This window comes from Mixophyes fleayi, chromosome 3 (genome assembly GCF_038048845.1).
Source record: "Mixophyes fleayi isolate aMixFle1 chromosome 3, aMixFle1.hap1, whole genome shotgun sequence".
Classification (NCBI taxonomy): Eukaryota; Metazoa; Chordata; class Amphibia; order Anura; family Limnodynastidae; genus Mixophyes; species Mixophyes fleayi.
Window position 1 is genome coordinate 222,190,004 of NC_134404.1, and position 24,127 is coordinate 222,214,130.

At 39.5% G+C, this 24,127-nt stretch overlaps 1 protein-coding gene across 2 annotated transcripts in view; it reads right to left on the bottom strand.

Annotated features, from left to right (window-relative positions):
• The window catches only part of PEX7 (peroxisomal biogenesis factor 7), a 199,157-nt gene that overhangs the window by 54,487 nt on the left and 120,543 nt on the right, over nucleotides 1-24,127 (bottom strand). For both annotated transcript variants that reach the window (XM_075203152.1, XM_075203151.1), the window contains exon 8: nucleotides 4,971-5,026. In XM_075203152.1, coding sequence (XP_075059253.1) covers nucleotides 4,971-5,026 — 56 coding nt within the window. The remainder of the gene's footprint in view (nucleotides 1-4,970; nucleotides 5,027-24,127) is intronic.

Consider the following 24,127-nt stretch of genomic DNA (forward strand, 5'->3'; position numbering starts at 1 on the left):
GACCAAAGGCAAGCATCGGATGGAGTGGTGTAAAGCATGACGACATTGGACTGTGGAACAGTGGAAATGTGTTCTCTGCAGTAACGAATCAAGCCTCTGTTTGGCAGTAAGATAGGCGAGTCTGGTTTTGGTGGATGCCAGGAGAATGTTACCCGCCTGACTGCATTATGCCAACTGTGAAGTTTGGTGGAGGAGGGATAATGGTATGTGGCTGTTTTTCAGGGTTTGTGCTAGGCCTCTTATGTCCAGTAAAGGGCAATCCTAATGCTCCAGCACACCAAGTCATTTTGGACAATGCTATGCTTACAACTTTGCGTCAACAGTTTGGGGAAGGCCCTTTTCTAGTCCAACATGACTGTGCACCAATGAACAAAGCAAGGACTACAAAGTTTGATGAGTTTGGTGTGGAAAAACTTGACTGGTCCACACAGAGAACTGACCCCCAACCCTATCAAACACTTTTGGGATCAACTGAAATGGAGATTGTGAGCCAGGCCTTCTCGTGCAACATCAGTGCCTGACCTCATAAATGCTCTACAGAATGAATGGGCACAAATTCCCACTGAAACACTCCAACATCTTGTGAAAGCATTCCAAGAAGAACGGACGCTGTTATCGCTGCAAAAGGGGGGCCAATTCCATATAAAAGTATAGGTATTTGAATACAATGTCATTACAGTCCCTGTTGGTATAATGTTCAAGCGTCCGAATATTCTAGAGAATTCTGTGCTTAACTTGTAGCAACATTTTGTGGAAAGCCATTTTCTATTTCTGCATGTCAATGCTGAGTGCACAAAGCAAGGTACATCAAAAGAAAATGCAACTAACTTGAACACCATTGGAATCAATTGCAGCACTGACTACGAGTCAGGCCTTACTGTTCAAAATCAGTGCCTGACCTCATTAATGTTCTTGGGGCTGTATGGATGCGAATCCCCACAGCCTTGTTCCAAAATCTAGGGGACATAATTCCCAGAAGAGCGGTGGTTTTTATAAAGGCACAGCAAGGACAAACTCCTTATTAATATCCATGGTTTTGGCATCAACAAGCACATATGGATGTGATGTTCTGGTATTTAAATATTTTTGCCCATATAGCTTATTAGGTGTGGAAAAAACGCTTTTTGTTAACAAGACACAGGACATATGCCCAGCAGGGTGTCTGTGGTAAAGAAAGATGACAATGAAATCAAATTAACTCCTTTTTTGGAATCCCCAAATACTCCTATCTGGCAGCAATAAGGGTATCTACAATATTCAAGGAAGCACAGATAGTAAATTCTTGTAAATAGTTGGGGTTTTAATTTCATAACATATTGTCTGTATGTCCAAAAGTGTAACAGCAGTGTTTATAGGTACAGGAGAGCTATTACAGCCATTTGGAGAACAAGTTTATACGGAGCAAAAGGAAAACTATAACAGCATAATACCATACTTGCCAACATTTTTTTTTCTTTTTCCGGGAGATGCCGGCTGGGACGTGGGCGTGCAGGGGGCGGGGCTGCGAAATCGCGTCATTTTGGCCCCGCCCCCGTGACGGAATGACGCAAATCGCGTCATTTTACAGTGGGGGCGGGGCTAAACGCCGCGATTCCGGGTGAATCGCGGCGTTTAAACTAAATTTTTTCCCCTTCCTATCAGGGAGATTGCCACACTCGTCCGGGAGACTCTTGCAAAATGCGGGAGTCTCCCGGACAATCCGGGAGAGTTGGCAAGTATGCATAATACTTGCAAATTTCCAATACCCCATCAAGGAAATATAACTCACCAGCAGAAAGTGTTTGTTTCTGTTAATAAATAGTTATTAGTGTGGAATTGGTAGTTTGAAACTACTATACCATATTAGCTTTCCTTTTCCAAGGTGAAAGACAGCACCTTATATACTTCTTTTGGTAGCATATCTGATGTCTTGTATTTTTTAATCATGGCAATTAGATATCATTAATATTCATATGCTATCAGTGCAACTCAAAAAAAATACATCAAAATGTTATTGCAAAGTTCCCCATAGCAGGGATATCATATATATGTACTTTACACAAAGACTGAACCAGTTGGACTTGAGGACTCAGGAATAGGCCTGCACTCTATATACCAGCAACAAAGAAACTGAAAGTGGAAGTAGAAAAATAAACCTTACCCATTTTGGGAACCCTTACCAAGTTGATTGCATCTCTATGTGACATCCTCTTCTATGTATTTTCATAGCAGGCATTGTAAAACAGATACAGTATACATTAAAATACATTTATTGTTGACTAAATTTGCATAATCCAGAGAAAAGGTACCCCGTTAATCAGCTGCAGGCTATATTTGGTTCCAAGTGGCCAGGCATGAACCTCATTGTAGAACAGTCAGTACTTGCGGGGAAAACAGTGCACTGAACACAAGTAGATGCTTAACAAACTAATTGTTTTAATGGAAGTATCCTGTAGTTCTGAGAGAAAAAATCACTAAATGACAAATGTTATTTGTGCACTTTAGCAATTAGTAAGAAATGCTGACATCCCTGAACAGAATGATTAAGTCACTCAGACTAATTATTTTATTTAAAAAAGAATGTCAACAATGCTCAGAATAAAAGATTGAGGAATATGTGACAGATGAGAGCTGTCATTTATATTCTTTTCTTTTAGCTGACAGACTAAGTGCAAGAAAACAACAACCACTTTTCCTGTTTTGTTTTTGAAAAATACAAATGTTCCTTTAAGGAAGCCCCAAACTCCAGGTTGTGTATTGCGCAAATGCACCTAGTTTTACGGATTTGGGGACAGGCTAAGTGCATTCATATTATGCATCCACACCCAAAAAAAGACTTTGTTTGTACAATGTGATTATTTATGATGCTTGGTCTCACCAAGATTTATCACCCATTCTCTAAGGAATGGAACATCTGCAGACTTCCAAAGTCATTCAGTATATGAGGAACTAATCATTAATATAAACTATATTGTGAATAGCATAAGACTTTTACATAAAAAACTGACATTAATTACTAACGTTGAGCCTGCTGCATAATTTATAAAACTGTACAGAGCCCTTTAGGAAATTGTCCGAACCATTTCTTTGCAAACTACAAACAAATACAATTAAATTAATCACTGTCTATCATCTAAATAGAATACTAAGTGTGTTTTTTGTTATTCTACCCTAGTACAATACAACAATTTATTTTCCTGCATGCCTATAATCTGATACTAATGCCTCAAAAGTGATCCTGCTATGTATAATCATTTACTTCAGAGCTGTCTAATATTTGCAATGTGTGAGCTAGAGCTGGGTCTGCCCGTCCACAGACTTAAGGGTGGACAGACCCAGGTAAATCATGATACTAATGAAAGAAGGCTGGGTTCCATAAAAGTGCCATTGATTGGCACATTATAACTGTACAGCGACAGGAAGACAAACCCGACTGGATCTTATACATGGCTAATGTATGCTACGTACAGAAGCACAATACATCTACAGACATTATGTTATGTAACTATTGTACTGTACATACAAAACTTGATCCTGAACTTCTCAACGAGGGACTTTCCTCGCTTTTGTTAAGTCCAGTGTAGAAAATCTTTGAAGGGAAAATGCATACATCATCCTTAGATTGGTGTTAAGATTCCAATTCTGAATCATTATACATGCCAATCCATTACAAATGTTTCAAAATCTCCATATACGAATATGAATGCACTTTTAGATGTTAGAATTTGCATTTTCCAGTTCTGTATAATTTCCACCAACAAGGGCATTGCACTAGTCAATTAAAATATCAAGTGAATGATCAAAAGTAATTGTTTTAATAAACAGCATTAGGTGTATTGTATTAAAAGAATAAATTATTCAGAAGCACATGGTCTTAATAAATACAATTTGGTGTGGTCATTTGCTTGTATTAATATTTATAGTGTTGATGAAAATCTTTATAACTGACTATTGTGAATTTACATAATGGCTGTGAAAACAAAAACCCTGAAACAACAGTCAGTTCACACCGCAACTGTTTGGCTTACAAAAGGGGGGCGGGCGGTAAGGTTTGAACTCTGTGATCCACATTCTTCGGCGGGTGGTTGCTGGGAAATTCATAGCATGTAAGAAGCTTTAAACCCAAATTGGCCACTACTCAGCGCAGTGTAACCTGAACACTGCAGCAGTTAAAGGAAAACAGCTCTTTTATCAAAATCTGCCGTTGAGTCATACGCGGATGATGCATTAAACACAAGATCAAAATGTTCTGTGCACATAGTCGGTATTTACTTGATAAAGGGTAACATTGACCGGAAAATGTTTACTGATTAACAAAGTGATTTAAGTGCATTATCAGAGTAGTGCTGTCTTTCTTTATATCATATAGTACTCTACTAACTTATAGTTGCAAAGCTTATAAAATACATCTGTTTATATAAGTATAGTTTACATGAGCATTTGTAACAGGAAAAAACAAGTATAGGCTTCTACTATCAAATTAGTTTTTTTCCCTATATATTTGCAATGCCTCTCTCTTGCTATAATATCAGTAGTTCTCAATTTCAGTCATTGATGGTTGGTAATCACTTATGGCCCAGAGCAGCACAAACTCTAACTGCAGACCTGGGTACACAAACGTAAGCAAGCAGTATTTAACTGCTTTCTATCACCCTTACATATAATCCAATCATGGGAAATGTCATTCTCAAGGCCTTTTATGTTTTTGTTTTACATAAGCATATAAACAGTAATCCCACAATTACAGCAATGTAATGTACATCCGATGTGTCACCCGCTAAGACAGTGGGAAAATGTTTACAGCAGCACCTGTCAGAGAAAATTACCTTCAAAGGAGCTGTTTGGTCACCATTGTGCATCCAATTAATAATATACATGGAGAGGAGAGTTACAGGAAAAACACAATACAATATTGTGAACAAACTTCTTTTAAATACTTTATTTTCAGTATTGAGATGAATAAATGTTTTAATAATGATTAAAAATCCTACCTCACGGTGAAATCATAGGAACACGACGCCAAAACAGATGCTTGAAAGGGTGAAAACTAAAAGACAAAATACACACACAAGAACTTAGATCTTTGTAGAAATTTGCAATGTTTTAAAATTATTTTTTAGACTAGTAAAAAACAGATTTTACAGGTTTGGTGTACTTAGGCTGCACTGACAAAACCACATTGTGGTAGCAAATTGTAACACGTCCTCATTGCAGGCTATAGCAAGTTCTTATTTTAAAAACGTCTGTTAGTGTGTAGCATTGTTCGATCATTGCTCTATACACCCTTCTTTTTTCCCTCTTGCTTCTCTTTAAACAAAAAGAACGGGCATCAAAATATGTATTTTCATTCCTTTAAAGTACATTTACATTCATCTTTCGGAGTATTTAAATTTTCTTATGAATTCGGATTGTCAGCGCAGGATGTTTGTTTGAACCTTGATTCTATTTATTTGATGCTGTAAATAAATAGTTATTTAAAATTGTGTGTTCCTAGTGCCCGAGTCACGACAGACATATGCCAAGAGACAGGGGCGCCAAGAGGGGGGCAGGTACAAAGTACCGGGGGCTGGGAATGCCTAAGGGCCCTGCCGATGTAGTGGCAGGAGCCACCAAGCTGATGTGACATGGTCCCTTTGGCAGCTATAGAATGGACCCTAAGAAGCTGCTGTATTGCTGCCTGAAATTATTCATGGTGGTTCTGCCAAGGAAGTGTGAACAGCTTTCAGCACTATTGCTTTTAATAGTTTACAGTAACATAGCTTACCATGGTTTTTAACTAACTCGGAATGATGCGCTCTACACTTGCCACTTGACCTCTTGGAGAGGATCATTTTAAACTTAGGAAGTATGTTTTTAACTTGCACTTTAATTGAGTTATTATTGTTTAATCATGAATAACATTGGAAATGACAGGTGCCGTAAAAAACAACAACACATGCCGATATCCCCTGACGCGTTTCTCCGCATGTGACTGGGCGGTTTCATCAGAGGTACCTCGCAGAAACAGGCCAGGTGATATCGGCATAACAGTGGGACTATCAATTTGTAACGCTATCCATGGGAGCATTCGTATGGAGCCATTGTGACTCGATAAGTTCCAACTCACAGCAGGATTTTCAAATGAGTCATTGGATCGTACTTTTCAAGGTACAACAAGTGAGTCCATACAAAGTGGACAAAGATTGCAAGCCTCTTTAAATGGAGACTTTGTTGTCTTACATCTACTATAAAGGACCATCTGAAGCTCTTTATCAGGAGCTGACTAAACTTGTGAATTGCCAATATTGTAGCAAATCTCTACTAAGACTGTTCTGTTTTACATTATAAAAGATTTACCCTACATATATTGAGAATACTAGAGTCTATACATACTATATCTATGGACATTGCTCCCTAAGGACAATAATTTGTCTGAAATACATAAAACTATCTCTGTTATGCGGTATTTTATTTTTGATATATGAATAAATAATTTTATCAATTGTTTTAATAAATTATATAGTAACTTTATTATCAGCACTTTTCTATTTTGGTGTCCTAAGTATATTGTTTTTACAGTGTGCTAATTTATATTTTGGGAAGTGGACTGCACATATTTAATATGTTCACTAGGCAGCCAATTTATTCTAAGGATTCGCAGTGTAAAATATACAGTAATGACCAACAGTTTTGAGAATGACACAAGTATTAGTTTTCGCAAAGTTTGCTGCTTCAGTGTTTTTATACCTTTTTGTCATATGTTGCTATGGTATACTGAAGTAAAATTCCAAGCATTTCATAAGTGTCAAAGGCTTTTATTGACAATTACATTAAGTTTATGCAAAGAATCAATATTTGCAGTGTTGACCCTTCTTTTTGAAGACCTCTGCAATTCGCCCCTGCCATGCTGTCAATCAACTTCTGGGCCACATACTGACTGATGGCCGCCCATTCTTGCCTAATCAATGCTTGGAGTCTGTCAGAATTTGTGGGTTTTTGTTTGTCCACCCGTCTCTTGAGGATTGACCAAAAGTTCTCCGGACAAGCGTTTTTCCAGATGCCCCATAAATCTGAAAGCGGATTGATCAGAGAAAATGACTTTACCCCAGTCCTCAGCAGTCCAATCCCTGTACCCTTTGCAGAATATCAGTCTGTCCCTGATGTTTTTCCTGGAGAGAAGTGGCTTCTTTGCTGGCCATCTTGACACCAGGCCATCCACCAAAAGTCTTCGCCCCACTGTGCATGCAGATGAACCCACACCTGCCTGCTGCCATTCCTGAGCAAGCACTTGTGGTTCCCCGATCCTGCAGCTGAATCAACTTTAGGAGACGGTCCTGGCACTTGCTGGACGTTCTTGGGAGCCCTGAAGCCTTCTTCACAACTATTGAACCTCTCTCCTTGAAGTTCTCGATGACCCGATAAATGGTTGATTTAGGTGCAATCTTACTAGCAGCAATATCCTTGCCTGTGAAGCCCTTTTTGTGCAAAGCAATTATGACTGCACATGTTTCCTAGCAGGTAACCATGGTTAACAGAGGAAGAACAATTATTTCAAGCACCCCCCTCCTTTTAAAGCTTCCAGTGTTATTCTAACTCAATCAGCATGACAGAGTGATCTCCAGCCTTGTTCTCGTCACCTGTGTTAATAAGAGAATCACTGACCTGATGTCAGCTGGTCCTGTTGTAGCAGGGCTGAAATGCAGTGAAAACGTTGTTTTGGGGATATAGTTCATTGTCATGGCAAAGACTGGGACTTTGCAATTCATCTGATCACTCTCCATGATATTCTTGAGTATATGCAAATTGCCATTATAAAAACTTAGGCAGCAGACTTTGTTAAAAATAATATGTGTGTCATTCGCAAAACTTTTGGCCATAACTACTTCTAGTTTGCATTTCTGGGAATGGGTATTGTTGTATGCCATGCTGTAGTTACAACAGAAATGTATTTGATATTTTTGTGTATTTATTGGTTCTATACAAGTTTAGCTTATTTTTCGGAGTTAATTTTCACATCAATTTCTGCACTTCAATCCTGTCGCGTCCTTAAAAAAAAAACACACACTAACTGCAAGATTTTTCAAGACTTACTGAAATGCTGGCCTTGAGTGAGCACCCAGACCAGAAAAAAATATATGATGGAAGTAAATGTTACCTCTTTACTTAAGTATGCTTAACAGAGGAAAATTTAGATCCTGGAAATAGATTTATGCTTACATCTCTGCTTGCTGTCTTTCATATTTATGATGCTTTCCAACTTGGCCATTCCCAAGTTCCCAATTACATCAGACATGTCCCCTCCCATTACTTGACTCTTACCTATTTTATTGTGAGAGGATTATTACACCTCAATAAAATTCACAGATGAACTCTACGAAAATATATGATTATGGGAAAGAGAAGACAATTAATGGCACCTGTACCAAATGGTGAGCTCTGCAAGCAAACTAGCACCATCATAGAAATTAGTTACATTAGACAAATACAATAGGAACATAAAAATATGTTCCTATTTAACACTAAATTCTAAAATGCCCAGAGTAAAACATTAACACAAAGAAACAAATCTGTTATTATTTTCCCAACAACCCGCAAGTTATATATTGACAGCTGCAATGCCCTGAGCATCATGTAAAATTAGATCTCTGATGCTATTCCCCCGTATTGTGGGATTAGAGCTATGTGATATACTTATACCAATGTACTTGATAACAAACATGTTTTCATGCTCAAATACTGTGGTGCATACATTCCTACAACAAAGAAACTTATTCAAGAAATATTTAAGAACAGGCTGAGCAAAGCTTCTTCAGTTCATGAACTGACTGAAGATGAGCACACTAATTTGTTAATTAGGGAAGAACAGCAAGATCATTTCTAATTTGAATGACAATCCTGTTGCTTAACAGTTATATTTACATTTATTGTACTTGAGTAGTGTTCTTCAGTAGTGTCACATGTACAAAATAAATACTGGGAAGTTTATATACCACATTAGGGTCAATTAGGCATTGTTTTGGTTCAGAAAACAGTAAAAAAAATTAATAACATCAATTACCTGCAGTTATTAAGAGGGTTTTTATTACAAATAAACAGGGGCTGCCTTGGATTATGGGCAAACGGTAATTATTCACTATGTACTGCTAATGCATTGTGTATCTAGAAATATATAGAATAATTTAGTATACATTAATGTGCTTCATTTGTTATTAGTTTCTATTATGCACTACCAGTGCAAATAATTCAAAAAGTCACACAGTTTTCATATAAAATATATGGAAATGAGACAGAAAGTGCAAGAAGCACACTGTACTCCACATATTTGCTACCAATTTATGCCATTAAGGTGATAAAATGAAAGTTAAAATCTTATTTAGGCACCATGGCCAAAGGCTAGGAGACAGTCATTTTGTAACATACCATTTGTGAGCAACGCAAGACGCAAGTGTGGTGATGTATCTCGGCAGGTAACAGCATCATACAAAACAAGTGGCCACATATAACTAACACAAATATTATACCATACCTTCCAAACATTTCAATTTACACAGGACAGTCCCGATTTGAGGGCTCTGTCTAGCTGAAGCAAGGGAGAGCCCCCGGACCTTCGGAGCCAAAAGGTCCCTTATGGGCAAAAGTGCACTCAAAATTGAAAGTCTTGTAGTGCAAAGTGCCTTATTCTGTACAAAAGGTGTGCTCCATTACCTTTGGCATTTTCTGGCACCCGCCGGCTCTGGTCGCACCTGGGGCACATAGCACCTTGGGCTTCGAACAGCCGGCCTCTTTGCCAGAGGATCAAATGATGGCCCATCGTCTACAGGGGGCCCCAATGCATACATGGGCATCTACACCTAATCTTAGCCAAAAGGCAGAGATGTGGGTAAAGTCAGGGTCGGACTGGCCCGCCGGGGGACCGGGCTACCCCCAATAGGCCCCGACCCTGAATTGCTCCCCTCTTCGTTGGTGGGGGGAACGAGAAACTTTATAGTGCCGGCTCCGTTCTCACTGAATGTCGGGCGTGACGTTCAGTGAGTAGCGCCAGCAAGACAGAAGAGTAGAAAAGGTAAGTGATAGGGGAGCATGGCAGAGAGAAGGGGGAGCAGGGCACAAAAGGAGGAGCATGGCACAGAAGGGGGAGAATGGCACAGAAGGGGGAGCATGGCACAGAAGGGGGAGCATGGCACAGAAGGGGGAGCATGGCACAGAAGGGGGAGCATGGCACAGAAGGGGGAGCATGGCAGAGAGAAGGGGGAGCATGGCAGAGAGAAGGGGGAGCATGGCAGAGAGAAGGGGGAGCATGGCAAAGAGAAGGGGGAGCATGGCAGAGAGAAGGGGGAGCATGGCAGAGAGAAAGGGGAGCAGGGCACAAAAGGAGGAGCATGGCAGAGAGAAGGGGGAGCATGGCAGAGAGAAAGGGGAGCAGGGCACAAAAGGAGGAGCATGGCAGAGAGAAGGGGGAGCATGGCAGAGAGAAGGGGAGCATATCAGAGAGAAGGGGGAGCATGGCAGAAAGAAGGGGGAGCATGGCAGAGTGAAGGGGGAGCAGGGCACAAAAGGGGGAGCAGGGCAGAGAGAAGGGGGAGCATGGCAGAGTGAAGGGGAGCATGACAGAGAAGGGGGGCATGGCAGAGAAGGGGGGCATGGCAGAGAAGGGGGTATGGCAGAGAAGGGGGCATGGCAGAGAGAAGGGGGAACAGGGCACAAAAGGAGGAGCATTGCACAGAAGGGGGAGCATGGCACAGAAGGGGGAGCCTGGCAGAGTGAAGGGGGAGCCTGGCAGAGTGAAGGGGGAGCCTGGCAGAGTGAAGGGGGAGCCTAGCAGAGAGAAGGGGGATCATGGCAAAGTGAAAGGGGAGCACAGACAGCATGTCAGAGTGTGAAGGGGGGGCAGGAGAAAGGGGGAGCAAAAGCAGCATGGCACAGGGTGATGAAGGGGGGGCAAAAGCAGCATGGAGGGCGCAGTGTGATCATAAGGAGGCACAGCATGGTGATGAAGGGGCACAGTAATGAGTGTGTGGGAGGTGGTGGCTAAATAATGGGTGCTATTTTCTTTGTAGTGTGAAGATGGGGCAATTTAATTTTATAGTGGGGACTATTAATTTAAGATGGGGTGGTTTGGGTGCTATTAATTGAATGCAGGGCTGAGTTTGAGGAGCATGAGGTATATTTATTAAATGTGAATTTGAATTATTTAATGGCAGTGAGGGTTGCAGGAAATAGGTATATTTATTATATGTAGATGTGATTAATTTATTGCAGGGGCTGTCTGGAGGAAGGGAAATAAGTTTATTAAATGGGAATACTATTACTTTTATGTTGGGGCTGGAGTAAGGCTTAAGTATTAATTGTGGGTCCTATTGATTTAACGCAGAGGCTAGTTGGAATTTTCTAAATGTACCCATTATTTTTTCCAAATAGGGCCCCCAACATTCCAGGATCCAGACAAGCCGCAACTAAAGAAACCAGCAGCCGCACTCCAGGTTTTGTGAGACTAAAAGTCCCAGCATACCCTTCCAGCAATAGGCTGCTATATATTGGCAAAGCATGATGAGGCTTGTAGTTTCACAACACCTGGACTTCCACAGGTAAGCCAAGCCTGGTCTAGTGGGATAATCCCGATTTTTGGTGACTGTTCTGCCCAATCTAAGGTGCAGGTCAAGACTGTGTACTCTTTACACACACACTGCATTCTTTATATACTACACTATGGTGCTAGCTGTCCTTTGTGGGCTGACCACTCCCCCTCTAGTGTCTGGTCTAGCCTCTGTGATGGTTGGCCACACCCCCTCTGGTGGGCCCCTAGCGTTGCAGTCCCCCGGTGGGCCCTTCATGCTCCAGTCCGACACTGGGTAAAGTACATATACACACATAATAAGTACATGTGGATCAAAAGTCAATTGTATTTCCTATGTGTAGTATATGCATTCATTGGTCATTGAGCCTAATGCATATTGGGGAAGCATCTGAAAATGTGCATGCTCTCTCTTGCATCAGCATAATTCATGTTTCTTGCATTAGTTTAATAGAAACTTCAAAAGTTTAGTACTGTAACTGCAGAATAGTGATCTGTTGGCTATTAATCTACATAAAAGAGCATAAAGAATTAGGTATATTTAGCAACTCAATTAATAATTAAAATCACAACAACAGGTCATATTCTATTGGTGGCCAATAGACGACTCTCAAAGTTGACCTATAGCCCAACTAGCCATAAGTAGCTTCTCTACTGGTGCTGGCAGCTGAGTTTTATTATAGGGCAAATTGAATATCTGGAGGACAATCCATGCAAACCATGACTTAAATCTGATCACAGGCTCAGAAGATTAACAGTCTCAACCTTGTGTAATGCAAGTTATCTGCATTCCAAGCGATACATATCTACCATGAATTGCTGTTAATTTGCCGGGAACATTATTTTATCCACTCCAGCAAGCCGAGAACAAAAGATTTAATAAGTTACATTTTCTCTTTAACTGCGGTTCAAATGGCCAAACAAGGAGTTTTAACATTTTAAAATGGCACAAAAAAATTGCATTGGGTCAGGACCCACTACCTGATTGTTAGACCCTGTGGTTCCAGTGCCTGCGATCCATTTCATTTACTTTCCTTTGTAGTTCTTCATTAATAGATGTTATCAATTGCTAGTTGGCATATCAGGTAGTATCACTATTATAAGTGAACTATTACTGTAGAGATCGGTGTGTTGGACAATCAGCAAGCATCAACAAATATTATATGTCAATAGCCTTATACAAGGAGCTTACAATCAACCTGGTTTAAGAGGAAAACATTTGTGGCTATTTGGGATGTGAGCTGTGACTATCAGAGGCCTGGTCTATGACGACTTTTCCCTTCAGTGCAAACTGAGGTAGTAAGTTACAAAGTGCAAAAAAGTCTGATGCACAGCGCCAATTCATCTTCGGTCTCACCATGCTCCTTTGCACAAATGTATACAGATTTCTACCAAGGCACAATGGTTGCAGAGCTGAAGTTTGCAGACCTGACGCACAGGCCAAGGGGAGGAGTTAGGCATACTTGCCAACCTTTAAATAGTGAATTCCAGGAGATCCCGGGCAGGGTGGCGTGGCTGGAGGGCGGGACCCAGTGAATCACGTCATTTTGGCCCCACCACCGCACCAAAAACTTAATTTTGTCGAGGGGACAAAATGACGTGAGGGGTAGGTCTCCTGGCACTATTACTTTTGCTAAGCAAAGCAAAAATTAAATCTAATATTGGGGAGTAAAATTACTGAAATAAGAAGGAGGGGTGGAGATGTTCACTGCTGAAAAGGACTCAAATTGTGCACTTGCTCGGATCAGGTGGCCCTAGGGTATTGTAATGATTTTAGTGGAACATGCTTTACACTTATACTCCTGTGGAGAGATACATTTCTAGACGCACACCATTCTCTCTCATGATTAAGGCCATAAAGACAACTAAACCAAGGAGTATTACGTCAGGGGAAATTAATCTTTTCATTTAATTAAAGTTGGACTCTGATGTGACATTTACACATTTTTACATTTCACTCTTTAGATTTTTGTACCTTTCCACAACCCTGTTGGCACATTTGGTTTACAAAGGCCTCTCCTGAACACGGGAGCAAATGTGTCCCTTGAAATACACTTTACATTACAATTTGGAGCTTGTGGTTCATTTCTGGAGGGTTAATACTTCCTCTCAGGGGATATAAAAAAAAAAAGAAGAATACTCTTTGAAGGTATACAAACTTCATGTTTTTTATTTTTTTCATATTAGATACATATATTGGTTTATGGGCCCACCTAGCTTGTTATTTGCTCTTTAGTGTTCAAAGCTACACTATTAATAACGTGTATGAAGAAAATCATGACAAACAATGCACTAATGAAAATATAATAAAACACTGAAAAAAAAAACCCCGCTTGCTAAAGCAATGTTAATTAAGCCACTGAGAATTTACTACTTAAAATAATGAATAGTGGTGTCAAGGTATAGCAGGCTTAAAAATTGTATCTGCTTTATTAAGCTAATCACAAGGAGGATGGTGTGTGATGTGCAGACATTATTTTATGTTATCCCTCCCTTTGTCTACTTTTTTCGGAATGTCAGAATCTGCAGCCTCTGCTACTACACTGAGCAATATCTTGATAGAGGCTAGATAGAACACTGCCACATGGATATGATTATTAAAACCTCTTAAAACGTAATGTAGACAAATACAAACAGAAACAAAAGGTTTAATGTGTGTTTAAGCATTTTAGACAACACTGTAAAATGCAAACATATATTTAATATACAAAAAGACAGTAGTTGGTAGGTCAAGATGTATGCACAGACTGCTTTGATCTTGAAGAAAAAAAGACATCAATCAGGTATATCATAACCCACCATTTACCTAATTATCTACAGAAAAGAATTTCTCTGCTTCATTCACAAAAGATTTAAATCACCTCCGAGTCACGTAAGTAAATGGGCAGTTATTAAATGAACAACAAATGAGAACTTTCCTTGAGCCAAAGCGCCTTTGTATCACAGATAATGGTGGAAAATTGACTATATAATGCAGCTTATTTAAGTTTGAACAATCTCTTTCTATAGCACAAAATGTGGAGGATTACAGAATGAATAACTGACCATGAAAGCTGCATTCTTTTTTTGGTCCTTTAGCCATTCCATAAATTATCCATGGGTATGCACCTTATATTTCACTGTTCCCTCAAAATAACACAAGTGGTGAAACAGATCACCTGAAAGGGGTTGATTAGCAAGGATTATTTCAGAGTAATTAAGCCTTAAGGGGACAATTGTTTAAGTACCAGTATAAACAAACAACAGTGTGGTGCCCTAAAGGAGACTCTCCTGCTGCCAATAATTATCATTAGCCAGACCACCTAACTAGCACTGTTATAAGTGAGACTATCTAGTGCTAAGTAGTGGGGAAATCTGACAATAATAGATACGATTTTGAGGAGATTCCTCTGTGGCACTAATCCTTTTATTACTGATCCTTATGCACTATGCTAATGCTCAATAGGAGTTGAGGGTACTATAACAACAATTAGACAATATATACAAGACAATATAATAGATGTTATACTAATAGGTTTTATATCTAAAGAACATCTTTTTCTTATATTGGCACTTCAATGGTCTCAGAACTCTGAACTTGAATAGCGCATATCATCATAGGAACTGCCTTTATTTTTCTTGAGAGTGGACACAGTGTAACAACACAAGAGAGTTGACACAGAGTATCTATAAATGTGTGGAATGAATAAACTTTAGCTATTTTGAATTAAAAGATACAATGTCCATACTAATGGGTATTTTTCCCATTTAATAATTATACCAAGTGTTACAATTAACTGATTATCGGCTTCCCGAAAGGGTTCTTTTAATTTTCTTTCACTTGTTTTTCATTCTTTATCACTCTCTTTATTTTAATAATTCGCTGCCCTTAGTGATACCTGGTAATCTGATTTTAAAGAAGACCTCTAATAAAATTTTGTTCTTATACTCCTTAATGGACTGGAGTGCCTCATTAATCAACCCCTTTCAGGTGATCTGTTTCACCACTTGTGTTATTTTGATATAGCTTTGGTTGGGAGAGCACCCCCTCATACCTAATTGCCATATAAATATTTTTTCTTTAAGGCCAATATGGTGAGGAAGTCCTAACCTTAGAGCGAGATGGATTTGCTCTTTTTTCAATTTCACTGTTCCCTATCAGAATCTTGGCACTCCTTTCACTATACATTGAAAAGAGCTCAGAAGCAACTGAGAAGTATACAACATGTGTCAATATGCAAACTAAAAACAGATATGGGGACACCTGATGTTCAGTAGCATCATTGCCACCACACTGTAATACAGAAAATCAAACAACTGGGGACTACTTAGCAGGTGCTTCCTGTTTTCTTTCTTCTAAAACCAAGAAAAGACATGAAAGATAAAATAAAAGTGTTTCTCACATAGAGGCCTTTATGCGGTTCAAATTGATGGCTCTCTAGGTTTTTTTTTTCTGAGTGTCTCTCCCAGATCCACACTAGATACCTCTCATTTTTACAGAAGAGCAGATCTGGTTCATGAACCAGTGTTCTGACTTATATAACAGGACTGCTGGCCTCTGCTTTTACCAGGAGTTGGTAAAATAAGTAGACCTACACATGTACCCTAAATCATCACCACACTTTTTGCAGCAACTAATCTGATCTATGGTCTATTTTAGTACCAGGGGATAAATGTATCAATCTTCGGCGACTTTTCAGGGCATATTTAAAATGGCACTCTCTTTAAAGTTTTGCCTTTAAAGACATTGCCATTTTAAAAATGCCCTGCAAAGTGGCCGAATATCGACGAATTGCAAAAACCGCAGACTGATACAATATTAATAACGTTTACACACTTGCCTTAATAGCAATAAATAGCCTGCCCCTTAAAATGGAGCATGTAAAATCAAAATGGGGAGATAAAATAAAATAAAACATGGTGTCACCAATTAAATTTCCATAGACAGCAAAGCGAGTTTAATAAGACATCACTCCAAGTGCTAAGATAGAGACTATTTTATTAGTATCATTTGAGAAGCTTAGTAATCAGAATATACTATGCTGTCTACTTTTGCATACCACAATTGGGCAATAGCATGATGCGTTGTTTAAGAACAATAAAACTACTCTCTGATGATCAGTATGACATTGATGTTGAAGCATTATATTGTAAACCATCACTGGGTGAGCTTCTTTACAAATGTCCAATTATGCCTATCTGTGTTGGTGTATGCCTTTACAATTATGAAATCTGCACAAATTAGTCAAGAATTTTTGGGTACAAGTTTGCTCTAAAAACACTAATGGTGCATGTTTTCAGAAGAGAAAACTAATAACCCAAAAATATGTGACATTTATAAATATATAAGATTATATTTATAACTAAAATGTGCCTTTTGACTTTACTACCACCTCTAATCAGCAAAATATGTTTTTAAGAAAAATTGGACAAGCACAGGAATAACAATCATGAGAGCAAATGAAATGTATTATTTATTACTAATTTAAAAAAAATAATAATTTCATTACAGTAGATTTCTCTGCTGTAGTTCTGGTTATAACCACTTTTCATAAATATATCACATTGTGAATATATTTTATGCAATTTCTTTGCACTTTGTTTTCTAAAGCTGCAATTATTTGCATTAGTTTACTGTTTACTAACACTTGTTTACAGATTTGATGCTTTGCTTTAAATTAATCAATAAACAAATATTAGTATATGTGAACTTTTCATTTTTCTAATCCCCTCATATGCAGACCTCTGTGCAAATTGGATTTATGTCACAGTTTTCATATTCTACATTTTAGCAGATGAAGAATCATGTGAGCTTTGCAATTCAATTAGAAAAAAAGGTATTGAATTGTATTTTTCATGACAGTGGTAAATAAAAAATGTATATTCGAACATATTGTTTATGTCTACCTATAAAGTGATCTCTTGAATTGAACATATCCATTATGTTTATCATAATTCTTTCTGGTTTTATTGAATATAAAACATGATGACCGGGAAGTAGGATGAGTGAAATTAATTCATAAATAATAGGTGTCATAGTAAAATAATTATCTAATCTCTAACATAGAACTATGTTCTTTCATATCTTTAGGCCCATAACACAGGACAAAAAAACATGAATGTAAGAAAATTTACACACAGCATTTTAAAAAACCAAAACCCTTTCACAATACACAATAGTTGGACAATTGAAAAAAAACAAAAAAAACATGGAGGTTTGTTTAGGTATAAGTCTATGGGCTAGATTTACTAAGCTGCGGGTTTGAAAAAGTGGAGATGTTGCCTATAGCAACCAATCAGATTTTAGCTGTCATTTTGTAGAATGTACTAAATAAATGAAAGCTAGAATCTAATTGGTTGCTATAGGCAACATCCCCACTTTTTCAAACCCACAGCTTAGTAAATCTAGCCCTATATCTTTTTATATAATGTGCTTGATAAGATGTATACTTTCCTCAGACAAGCAGTAAGTGAGCATGTTCCAAATTATTGCTAAAATCACATTTCAAAATTCACAATATTTAAAATGGTTGCTTCTCAAAATAAGTAAATAAATAATTGTTATCCAAAGAAGGCCCACAAAAATATTTTAAACTTTTGACAATTATGTATTCGTTTAGTATAAATGTTTTTTAATGCATTCTAATGGCATATTTACAGCATTATTTTTTATATCTTACATAAATTTATTTAATTTTTTCTCAAGATTTTTGACAATTTTGATCAACAATTAATAGGTAATGAAACAAATCACAGTAATGTGTATTTAAACATTTTCTGGCGCCTAAATCAATCTGTCAAATTAGAATACACTGGGCCTGATGCAGAGTAGAACGCAACTTGGTTGTAATTTATGGCCCAAAAATGTGCATATTTCAGCCCATATGCTGACTCGCAGACATCTCAAGATGAGTCCAGCTCTGCCTCTGTAGCATATGCACCAAGATTATGGCAGGTGTAATCTAGGGAGAAACATGTTTGGGAGGGGGGGGACAAGTTTGGGTTTACCTACACTAAGTGGGTTTCTCTCACAAGGTGTTTGGAAATGCACAGTTAAACAACATAACTGCTAATAATGCTTTATTTCTTTTATCCAAGGTATGTACTGCAACTCTCAACACCTATCCTGAATCTACATCTCATTCTTTTGTGCTGTTCATCTCTACAACTGTCTTTAAAAAAAAGTATGTTCCTCAAGTAATACTCCTCATCTTCTGCTAAAACTAAAGGCCATTACTCTCTTCTAATTCTCCTGGATCTCTCTGCTGCATTTGACACTATTGAAAACTCTTCTCATACAAACACTACAATGCCTAGGTCTTCGAAACGCTGTCTTGGTTCTCATCCTACCTATCTAATCGCTCTTTCAGTGTTAATTTCTCTGGATCCATCACCGCTCCGCTTCATTTATCAGTTGGAGTACCACAAGGCTCAGTACTAGGTCCTCTGTTCTCTATCCATACTACCTCTCTAGGAAAACTAACAAGCTCCTTTGAATGTCAGTATGATCTCTATGCAGATGATACCTAAATTTATCTATCCTCTCCTTTTCTTTTGACATCTGTGTTGTCCCGTGTTACTGACTGTCTTTCTGCCATTTCATCATGTCCTCTCACCAGCTCAATCTTTCAAACAGAGAGTTAATAATATTCCCACCGACAGAAGTTACCTGCCTGATATTTCTGTTGACAACATGGCCATAAATCCCACCCCGCAAACTTGCTGCCTAGGTGTGATTCTTGACTCACAGCTATCCTTTTGTTCCCCACATTGACTATATCTAAATCATATTTAGATATAGTCAATGTGGGGATGCCAGGATGCCACCAAATCTCTCGTCCACTCTCTGATTATCTCCCGCTTGGACTACAGCAACCTTCTCCTTATCGGCCTCCCCCTCTCTCATCTCGCTCCTCTTAGATCTGTACTTAACGCCGCTGCTAGGCTTATTTTCCTCTCTCGCCGTTCCACCTCTGTCTCCCCACTCTACCAAGCCCTTCACTGGCTCCCCTTCCCCTACAGAATCCTTTTCAAGCTCCTCACTCTCACTTACAAGGCCCTCGCCAACTCCACTGCTCCCTACATCTCTAATCTTATCTCTATTCACACTCCCTCCCGCCCTCTGCGATAGTCGCCTCTCTTCCCCCCTGATTACCTCCTCTCACGCACGTATTCAAGACTTCTCCCGCGCCGCTCCCCTCCATTGGAACAAGCTCCCCCGCTCCATCAGAACTTCCCCTAATCTGTCCTCTTTCAAACGAACATTAAAAACCCACCTTTTCCTAAAAGCCTTTCAGTCTCATGCCTAAACTCCCACTGGTCGGCCTCCTCTCTTTCTCATCCCTTCTTCCCCTTTCGTCTCATCCATGTGCCTGTCTGTTTTCCCCTCCCTTTAGATTGTACGCTCCTTTGAGCAGGGCTCTCCTACCTCCTGTTTCCATCACTTTTAACTGCGCTCTCCAGCTACTCAGTTCACCTCCTCTCCAACCCTCTGCCCTCTGTCTCCTCTCGCTTCTCTCCGCTCCCCTCAGTGACTCTTTACCTGTCATCCTTGCCCACCCTCTTGGGCCATAGTTACCTGCCTGTACTCACTTTTCCCCTCCCTCTCTTTCTTGCTGTGGCTGAGCCCCCAGAGTTATAGTGCTTACTGTTACTTGTACTGTGCTGTTTCACCTTGTACTGTGCCATTGTTTGTCCTTGTACGGCGCTAAGGATACTTTGTGGCGCCCTTTAAATAAAAATTAATAATAATAATAATAAAATATTACATACAAAAAACATTTCAAGAATACGCGCATATCTTACACAAGACACTGCAAATATTCTTAATATATGCAATCATCTCCCGCATTGACTATTGCAATTCCCTCCTTACTGGTCTTCCCCAATATCAGACTCAAACCCCTACAATCTATTTTACACGCAGCGGCTAGATTGATTTTTCTTGCAAATCGTTTTTCCTCTTCTGAGCCACTCGGTCAGTCTCTACATTGGTTGCCTGTTTTTTACTGAATCCAATATAAAATACTTTTACTTACCTACTTACCATTAACAAAACTGCACCAACATACATCTCCTCACTTGTCTCAAAATATCTCCCAACTCGACAACTCCGTTCTGCACAAGATCTGCGTCTCTCTTCCACTCTCATTACATCCTCCCATATCCGTTTACAGGACTTTTTTAACAGCTGCACCCACTTTGTCGAATTCCCTTCCTCACACAATAAGACTTTCCTCAGGTCTACAAACCTTCAAGCGTTCTCTGAAAACCCACCTCTCCAGGCAAGCTTATAATATTTCTCAACCACCCTCCGAACCTCACTAGGTTGCCCTATTACCACCCTGTACACAATTCACAAAAGACAACAATCCTCGGACCCCAGACCAACATTGCTGTGTGACTGGATCATATAGCATTGCAATCATTTTTTACCTTTGCAATCTGGCTGGACAAATATGCAGTATGTAGATTTAACCTCATGTATCCGACTCACATTGACCTATAGATTGTAAGTTTGCAAGCAGGGCCTTCTTACCTCTTTGTTTTACCCAATATTGTTTATTACTGTGTTTGTCCCCAATTTTAAAACGGGTTAGAATTAGAAGGTTAGCTAGTGCTGAAGTTTATCATCAGCAGCAGCATGTATATATCTGTGTCCCATTCTGCATCGACTCACAATCACGCGAATACGCCCTTACTGTACTTGGCCTTTGTTAGAAAACTCCTCTCTCCTGTCACGCTTCTTCAGACACGTGTGGATGCACGTAAAATTGCACAGGCACTTGCAGGATTTGTCAGCATGTGAAGAGCAAAATCATTCAATTTATGCCACACATACAGACGTACGTTCAACTCTGCATCAGCCACAGTATTTGAAGTAGTACATAGTAGATGAATCAATCTCCATGAAATATGTAAATCCAAAACTACTTATATTTACAGAACACCATTAAAAGCACTGCAGACATACCAATATTCCAAATTGGTCACAGGGAGATATTTTTAGTGAGTAAACAGTATGCTGCAGCAAAAAATGGTATGGCTTATTGGGTTAACATGCACCTTATGCAAAGGTGGTGGGTGTGGCTAATCTACAAAGTAGAGACCCATCTCTGGTGGCCAGAGATCAATACAGACAATTGCCTGATGGACAGCATATGATACAAAGCACAGCCTCTCTATACAAAATTCCAGCTTGCCAGTTTGCAATGTGTTATAAAATCCCTGGTAGGCACGTGTGCCCTATAGTGCTCAGCCCCTTTGTGGCAAGAGCTGGGTCACAGCCACTGGTTATAAAGGTTTGTCTATCTGGCCCCCCCTCTCACTGAGAAGAGTTCCAGTGGCACTTCTGTTGAAGTATTTCTTAAATTATGCCAGGTGGCACTTTAAAAAAACTGTGTCTCTGGCTTGCAACCCCGCCACTTAAGAACAGACCAATCGGCCTGCCTATAGTATTATACTACTCTAAATTGACTAAGGGGAATAACAAAGCAGGCATAACGAGTTGGTATAATATTTTGCAAGCGCCAACTGATCCATCCAAGTCCAAAGTACAGCATCAGTGGGAGACAGATCTCAGATTGGATCTCTCGGAGAAAGACTGGGAGCGTATTTTTTTTAATTCATTCAAAATGACCCAATGCCTTAGCCACACAGAAATGTTAATTAAACTTGTAAACAGATTATATGTCACCCCAAAAAAACTACACAAAATATGGCCATCCACTCCCCCAACTTGCTGGCGTAATTGCTCGGAGAAGAAAGACATACTTCATATGTTCTGGTCCTGCCTGGTGCTGCAGCCCCTGTGGAATGAGGTATCTGTACTAGTATTTAAATACCACGCACATTTGACCTCTGAAATGGTTCAATTAAACCACTACCCAGCTTCAATCCCGAAGTGGGATAGATACGCGATGGGGCAGATCTTCATAGCCGCGATCGCCCAGGCGTGGAAACAGCCCCTCCCTCCTCCAATGGCAAAGGTTATCTCTAAAACCAATTTCAGTTTTGAAATGGAAACGCTTGGTGTGCCTTATTCCACAGCGACTGCTTCCCCTTTGGTGAAATGGTGGACGTGGCATGTATATATGATAGATGGTGAGGGGGCACCGGAACGGGATCCACAGTAAAGTGCATGAGCTAAGGCCTCAAATATATAGATTAGGAAGGATTTGGAGAGCTCAAGAGTTAAAGCTGTGAATAGTATATGCCTTTGGTTACTTAGATGATATTAGGTTGGGTCACCCAGTATATTCATGTGCCTACTAGTATAACGCATTGAAAGGGTTTTTGATGTATCTTCTTTGGTTAAAAGCTTTTGATATATTGTTGTGTTCCATACCCACTATGTACCCCCCCCCCCCTTCTTACCCATTTGTTTATTGTCCTTCCCTCCTCTCTCTCCCTTTTTTTATTTCTGTACCCCTTAAAAAAAATATTATTTCAAAATTTAATAAAAACTTTTAAAGGAAAAAAAAACCTGTGTCTGAGAGGATTGTTTGTTGGATATTTGCAGGACGGGCTGGAGCTTTACGGCTTCTGCTTGACTGTTTTGAACAAGCGATTTAACCCACTAACTTTAAATAAAGAATAGCTGAACATTCTGTAGACCTCCTTAGACCCATGCCCTTGTGTCTGCCTGGCCAAATTGGTGTGATATTTTGAATGGGTCACTGCTAGGCTAGCAGGAGAAGCAGACTTGTCCAACAGCTCAGACTAAAAATTGGATGGATCGTAAGTATGCTCTTTGTGCTATGTATTGTTCCCTTGCATGTTATGGTATAATGCACGCTGTAAATGAACCGTATAGTAAAAGTGATATAGCAATTTTGGGGATAGTTGTTCTATAATAATATTTTTAAGTACGAGATATGTGTCTTTGTGTGAATATAGTTACCCACAACACTGTATTGTGGTGGGTAATAACCTGAAGTATCCTCGGTAACATGACAGCCTAGTGGCCAGTGTACCACACAGAGTCCACTCCCTGATGGTCACTGAACTATATATATGAAAGTTTCTTGTGGTTAAGTGTACATAGTCAATTACCTTGTGACCACTGTATAATACACATCCACAATTGTCAGTAAAACAATATAAAACACTGTCCCTGGCGGCCAGGTGTTGCCTAAAGGGCCAAGACCTTAGTGGCCAGTGTACAATATATTGCCCAATCTTTATTGTCTAAGTGTGCCCTACAAAGCCCAGTCCCTGATGGTCACTTATTAATACCCTGGTAAATTCTGATAAATGACATAATTCCAATTTAGATCATAGCAGGTCTGATATCAGAAATGCTCCATTTTCACTCATTCACTGAACTTTGACAGTCAAATAAAATTCAGTGGAAGACAGGAAACTAAAGACTATCAATTAATAAAAGAAAAGGCTCATAAACGTTCAGGCTCCTGTCCTCTACTGAACTCTGCTATCAGTGTTCAATAGAGAAGCGGAAATAGACCTCAAACGAGGCATCACACAGTCACTGGACTTTGCGGGGGCCCATCACCTGCCTCTACCCAGCAGATTTCAAAAGCCCGTCAGAAGGCAAGTGGAGGAAAATTGGAGATGTGTTAATTTTAAGGAAAAACAGTCAAAAGTACATGATGTTAC